The sequence below is a fragment of the Pteropus medius genome, unplaced genomic scaffold, assembly GCF_902729225.1.
Source record: "Pteropus medius unplaced genomic scaffold, Ma_sr-lr_union100, whole genome shotgun sequence".
Classification (NCBI taxonomy): domain Eukaryota; kingdom Metazoa; phylum Chordata; class Mammalia; order Chiroptera; family Pteropodidae; genus Pteropus; species Pteropus medius.
In genome coordinates this window covers 3,382,343-3,389,063 of record NW_024350923.1, presented here as the reverse complement: position 1 = coordinate 3,389,063, position 6,721 = coordinate 3,382,343, and the positions used below count along the sequence as shown (strand labels likewise).

At 64.4% G+C, this 6,721-nt stretch overlaps 1 protein-coding gene across 2 annotated transcripts in view; it reads right to left on the bottom strand.

Annotated features, from left to right (window-relative positions):
• LOC120584723 (mas-related G-protein coupled receptor member F) overlaps window positions 1-4,435 on the bottom strand; it is an 8,546-nt gene extending 4,111 nt beyond the window's left edge. The window contains exons 1-2 of one of the 2 annotated variants that reach the window (XM_039840617.1): window positions 4,169-4,435; window positions 511-628 (exon numbers count right to left, since the gene is read on the bottom strand). In XM_039840617.1, the coding sequence (XP_039696551.1) occupies window positions 511-558 (48 nt within the window). In that variant the 5' untranslated portion in view covers window positions 559-628; window positions 4,169-4,435. Of the gene's footprint in view, window positions 1-510; window positions 629-3,701; window positions 4,001-4,168 lie in introns of those variants that run through there. The other variant, XM_039840616.1, reaches the window with a different exon arrangement.
• Between the last annotated feature and the right edge of the window lie 2,286 nt (window positions 4,436-6,721).

Genomic DNA, 6,721 nt, shown 5'->3' with positions numbered 1-6,721 from the left:
ATGTGTTGCCCGAATTCGGAAGGAAATTCCCAAGTTCAAGGGCCTCCGGGAAGTAGGGGTCCAGGGCGGGGCGGGGCCTGAAGGTTAACGGGGGGTGGGAGTGACCGTGACTAATGGACTCCGGCCTTGAGCAACACCGGCCCGGCAGCCTGAGCGGGCAGTGCTCTGTGGAGCACGTGACATCAGGGCCACCTTGGAGCCGGCCCCTCAGGGGGATAGCTGACCACCCCATCTCCACGGGGAAGAGATGAAAGGCTCTGGGTTGGTAAGGGAGGCCCTCGAGGCGGCCCAGGAAGGGATTCGAGGGTGCCCAGTGACCCGGTGAGGACACTGGACAGCAGAGGGACCTGGTAGCCAGTGAGTGCCATGTAGCCCAGAGGGCCTTGCTGCCCGCCTGAGGTAGGGCCTGGGCAGTGCAGTGTGTCGGGGGAGCTGCACTGAGCACACCCACTGCACCCACGCCGCAGACCTGGGGCCACGGAGCCCCCGCCATGCCCCGTTGGCACTTACCTTGTTCCTGTTGGAAGGGTGGGCCCCCCAGGAGCAGTTTCCAGCCATCTCCAGGCCGGCCGAGCTCGGATTCCTCACGGCCCTGCTCACAGCTCACCGGCCGGCCGGCACGCCCCACCTGGCGAAGGCAGAAAGGGCCACATCCTGGCGGCAGAGTCCACCCCGACTCTGACCCGTCCCCAGGCCCCGAGGGCTCTCGCCCTGGAGGAAAGGCCGAGAGCAGTCCCCTGGCTCCCTCGGGGGCGGGAGGGCGGGAGGCACAGTGGCTGCTCTGCGGGCCTCCTGCCCGGGCTCCTCCGCCCTGCTGACGTGCTGGTGAGACCTCGATGAGCGAGAAGCCGCCCTCCTTCCCCCTTCCCGCTAGGGCTGCCAGGGTCCTGGAGCCACACGTATTTCCCGGGCACCTCCTTTGTGCTCAGGCTGTGGTGGGACAGGGGCTACCAGCGGTCGGTCGCAGAAAGCAGGGAGGTGTCCTGGTGGAGGAGGTCTTTGGCTGGGCCTTGTGCTTATAGCACGCTAAGGTGTCTGGCCTTTCTGCCACAGGTGCCTTGCAGGCAGGACAGCTCAGTCATCACCAGCATCACTGTCACCACCATCGGCCGTGTCAGTGAGTGCCAGCCAGCCGACACCCATCTTCCCATTTGGTCCTTGCTGCCAGCTCTGAGGCAGGTATGGTCACTCCGCTTTGATGGGGGCACCGAGGCTCAAGGAGGTGAGGTCACCTGCCCAGGGGCACACGCCGTAACCACCGCACACACTGCAGCTCGCAGGTTTGTGTGGAGGCAGCTGGGAGGCAGGAGCGGTTGGAGGGAGCAAGTTAGGAAGCCACTGCCACCTGGTGGAGGGGCAGCTGGACTCTGCCAGGATGCAGGTGGGGAGGTCTGTGGGGGCGGCAGTCCGGGAGGGGGCGGGTGCCTGCCAGAGGCTGCTCCACCCTGGCGGGCAGAGCTTGTTGGTCCACCCGCCTGGGGCTCCCCTTGAATTGACTACTGTCCCTCAACCTGAGCTCTGCCCCCACAGGCAAGCATCTACCCCTCCCATCGTGCAGGTGGGAAAACTGAGGCTGGAAGCAGAGAAGGGGCTTTGGGGGGACAGGGTCGCTGCGGCAGGCGGCTAGACGCTCCCCACAACCTGGAAGGAGCGCTGGGCAGCCCCCGCTCCAGGCTGGGAATTCCTTCCTCTGCCGGGGTCAAGGGTGCCACACCCCCCCATAGCCACCACCCCCTAGAGCAGGGCGGGGCCTCAGCAGGCACGCCCACTGCTGGCTGGGAAGGGTGGTGGTCTGTGTGGATGGCCCGCCCTCTTTACCCTTGGTTTTGGGAGGGGGGAAAACAGCGCCTCCCCGAGGCATACCCCTCCCACACACTATGGGACGGCACCACCCTGGACCTCGCCCTGACATTGTGGGGGCTGCAGGGGTGCCCCAGGACAGTTACGGGTGGGGCTGTGGGGAGCCCTTGTGCTCCAGAATAAGTGAGCGAGTTCGCCATGCGTGTGCAGTGCGCATGTGCAGAGAGCAGGTGCTAGGAGGTGTGCATCTCTAACCCACCCCCGCAACCGGCACATCGGGCCACGTGTCCCCATTGCCACAGACAGGCCTGGAGCCTCCCCGGGCTCTGGGGCTTGCCCAAGCTCTCCCGGTGCCTGCAACCCCAAACCTACCTGCCTCACCCCATCCTTCCTGGGCCCAGGTATGCCCCCTGCACTGCGCCCACTCTTCTTGGAGGCCTTTCTAGACATGCACCACCCCTTAGGGCTGGGCTCCCAGCTTGGCCCCCGGGGTGTCCTGACTGCCCACAGTCCTGCCTTTACACCTGGGCGGGTTAGCCGCCCAACTACACAGGTGCCCCCGAGGGCAGCTGGCTGGGACCTGCCCAGGATGCCTTGCTGGGGCCGGGTGTGTCGTGTTGTCCACCCGAGCTCACCTCTGCTGATTGGCTGGGCAGGCGGGCGGCCCTGGTGTGTCCCTGAGCCCTCGTCTTGCCGGCCACGGGCAATCGGAAAAGCGATTGCCTTCATGAGTGATCTAGAAGCCAAGTGGACCCCAGATGGGCCAGGAAAAGACATGTGTGTGACATGTGCATGGGACACGTGTGAGTGCACGTGAGTGTGAGTGTGTGTGTGAGCGCGTGTGCTCCTCAGGTCGGGAGCCGGCCCGTGACAGAGGGGGCTTCTGGAAAGCTGACCAAAAAACAAAACGAAAAGAGGCGAAAGCTGTCAGCTCAGCTCACTCTTGACCCTCCCCTCAAAACACCAGGCCAGGCATGGCCACAGTCACCTGTCTGCCTCCTCTGGCCTCAGGAAGCGCCTCATCTCCTGGCACCCGCACCCCGCCACCACCCAGACACGATCCGATGCCGGCCCCACGGCCGCTAGGTGAGCCTGTCCTCCAGGAGGCCCAGGTGGGAACCTCAGACTCCAATTCTCCAATCCCTCTTCCCAGCCCCTCTCCTTGTCCCCACACTGCCACAGGGCCTGAGAGCACTGGCTGTCACCGCCCCCCCCCGGGGCCCTGAAGTCCCCTGCTCACAGCCTGGGTTGAAGAGGCTTATGGGGGGAGCGAGACCTTCCAGATCTCACGACAGGCCCCCGTCCAGCGCCAGCCCCACATCAGGAGCCTCCGGCCTGGGAGAAGGTGGGACGCAGCCTCTCAGCCTCCTATGAGGCTGACCCCACCGTGGCGTGCAGCCCAGGCCCGGCCCCACAGCTGCCGGGGCTCGGCACCCACGGAAAGGGGAGTGCGGGGGTGCACAGTGCGTGAGAGCAAAGGAAGCCACCTCACCACGCTTGGGACGCTGCCCGCTGGGCGTTCCCTCCCCACCCTTCCAGGCTTGGACAGCTGCTGGCGAGGGTGGCGGAGGGACAGAGGGGGAGCCCCCATCCACAGGAGGACAGAGCAGGAAGTGGAGGACAGCCTGGGGGTCAGGAACTGCCAGAACACCAGGGCCTGCCACACGGAAGGAGGACTCCCCAAGGTCCCCAGTGTCCCTGGAACGCCTGGAGCCTCCAGAGTGTTGCAGGAGGCCGTAGGGAGGTGACAGCCCTCTCTGGGGTCTCAGGGCTTCTGCGTGGGGCTGTGTGGCTTCTGGGAGCTGCCTGGTCCCTAAGGCGCCTGCCTGGTTCTCCTGGCCTTCGCCCTGCCGCCCTGTTCCTGGGCTTCCCTCCCCTGGGCGTGGGCCCCACGGAGCTACCTGCAGCCGTCCTGGTCCTCCAGGGCCTTCCCTGTGTGGCTCCTTCCGTGACGCCCGCCTCTGGCCCCGACCCAGACCCACAGCAGGCCAGCAGGCCAGCAGGCCCGCGCAGAGCAGGGCGGCAGCCTCGGAAAAGGCGCGCTCAGAGTGGAGGCGAGCCCTTGCCTGCCTCCGGAGAAGACGCAGAAGTCGGCTCTGGGAGCTGAACCCGCCCCAAACCCAATTCCAGGCCCCGCGGGGAGGGGGAGGGGAGGAGGAGGAGGAGGAGGGGCTGAGCCGGGATGAGGCTTCAGGAAAGAATGCCCCACTCGGGAGCCCCCCCCAGAGCCCCACTGGGAACTCATCTCCCTGCCCCGTGACGTCATGTTGGCCCGAGCACTGCGGCGCGAGTCCAGCTGTTACTCTCCCGAGCGTCCTGCAGCTCGGCGGGGCTGCGCGGGAGAGGGAGCGCCCAGCTGTCCACTTGCCTGGTGCCTTCCGTGGGCGCCCACAAAGGCGTGCGGGCCGGAGGGTGGGGTGGGGGACCCGCCCGGACGATCAGAGGCACTGAGGGGCTGACGGAGAGGCGGGGAGGCGGCGGGCAAGGGCTCCAGGGACAGGGTGCTGCAGGCACTTCTGAGAGGCGGACTCGGCAGCAGGTCCGTGGGGCCACCCAGGGGCACCCCACTCTTCCCCCCGCACTCTGCCCAGGCCCCCCGCGGGCTTATGGAGCCAGGAATTCCCTTCCCGCAGCCCTAATAGCAATCAGATGGCGCCAGTGGAAAATCATTGCGCTCCCTGCGCCCAGCGAGCGGGGGATTGGCGCGTGTGCCCTTCCGCGGATGAGTCAACCGCGGCCCCACCCCCCACGAGCACCCTCGGGGGGCCTGGGGCACCGGGCCAAAGCCTGGGGTGTGGGGGGGTGCAGGATCCTGAGGGGTGCCAGAAGGACCCGGTGGTGAGGACTGGCTTCCCAGGGAGCCCCTCGGGAGCCCCCTCACCCCTCCTGCTGTGGGCCAACTTTCTCACGGCCCAGGGAGCCCGAGGGAATTCCAGCCTGTGCTTTCTCTGCGGGAACAGATGATGCCCAGTTTGCGTGTGTGTGTCGGGCGGGGGGGTGCGTGCCTCCCTGGGCATCTTGAGGTGAACCGGAAATAGAGCTTGCCTTGCACCTGCCCCGGGGAGTGCAGGCTTCCAGCCCCCAGGAGGACTCGCGTGCCTGCCCAGGTGCAAACCTCAGAGCCAGGAGCGGGTATGAATCGCTCCCTGCGCGGCCGGCGACCTCCTGGCGGGGAGGGGCAAATAGGAGGGCTCTAGGACGCTGAAGCTCACGGCCACGCCTTGGGCTGAGAGGCCAGGAGGCTGCAGGCAGCTAGTGACCCTCCCTTCCTCCCCGGGGCAGGCCAGCTGGGGCCCAGCTGGGCTCTTGTTTATGTAGGGAGGCCAGGGGCTGGGGGGAGGCCGGGGAGGCCCAGTCCAGGCAAGTTCCAAGTGTAATTGCATTTGGACACTTAAAAGGAATTGTGTGAAGTGGGCAGCGGCTCCGAGGTCCGCTGCCTTATTTGGTGTGGAAATTTGTTTCTTTCCAAACGAACGAGAGGTGCTTGTAAATGGGATATCGGCCTCTGCTTGGGTTTGCTGCTGTTCTGTCGCCTCCAGGTGTCCCTAAACCTGAGGCTGGGCTCCTGCAGGGACAGTGGGGCGAGCCACCCCCTGCTCCGCCCCGGCTGGCGTGTGGGGCTCCCTGGCTGCTTACACTGTCAGGGGGGCCGGGGTCTCCATCTCGGTTTCCTCACCTGTCGGGGTGGGAAATAAAATGACCTCTGTGCACCTCAGAAGCTCTGCCCAGGCTCGGCGTGTGGGCATCATTCAGCCGTGCCCTCTGCAAGGCTTAGGGCCCAGTCCCGAGGTGGCCGGCCCAGGGCTGGCCTTCCCTGCTCAGACCCGGTCTCTCCTCCTCCAGCTCTCGCATTTTCCCTCGGGCTCTGAACGGCCACCACACCGCCGTCAGGAGCCCTCGCCTGCCCTCCCTCAAGAAAGGAAATTTATTTTTTTAATTGTCCTCTGCCATTGGCTTCGCAGATGGACTCTGTGTTCCCATACGCCACCCCAGAAACCCTCAGGCCAGGATCCTCCTCTCCTGGGGGTTCCTGGGGGCAGGAGGCTGGTTCTGGGCGGGGCTGTCTCCTGCGGGGACCCTTCTGGGGTCCCCAGCTGCTCCCTGGATGCTGGGCGGCCCCTCTGAGCCAGCCGAGCACACAGTCCTCTCACACTGCGGATATTCACAGAGCACCTGCTATGCTCCCAGAGTGCTCCAGGCTGCTGGACACGGCAGACCAGGTGTCTGCCCCCAGGGAGCTGACTTTGTGCCAGGAAGCGAAAGAATCGGGTGACCCAAACACGTGGAAAACCACACTTGAACAGAAGGCACCGGGGCCAGCCAACCAGAGAGATCAGGACAGCGTCTCTGAGGAGGTGACATCGGAGCACGTGGGCACAGCCGAGCAGGAGGGACTCAGGTGAGAGAGAAAGAAGGCTTTCCAGCAGGAGAGACAGTACGAGCAAAGGCCCTGAGGCGGGAAGGCGTGCTGCACAGGCGAATGAGGGTGCGTGAGGCCAGGGGGATGTGGAGAGGGCAGGGGGGACATGAGGCCCCCCAGCCAGGCAGCTACCTCCCCTCCCTTCCCTCCATACCCACCCCTGCCTGAGCAAATCCCAGTTGTCATATCATTTGATCTGTGACCATTTGGCATGGAACCGAAAAATAAGGAACCTTCGAAAAGTCCACGACATCATTATCGTTTCTAAAAATAATGAACAGTAATTTCTTAAAATCAATAAATATCCAGCCAACGCTCAAATCTATCTATCTATCTATCCATCTATCTATCTATCTACCTATCTACCTACCTACCTACCTACCTACTTATCTATCTATCTATCTATCTGTCTGTCTGTCTGTCTGTCTGTCTGTCGATCGATCGATCGATCGATCTATCTATCATCTATCCAGTTGTTTTACACTTAGAGAATTTTGTGTG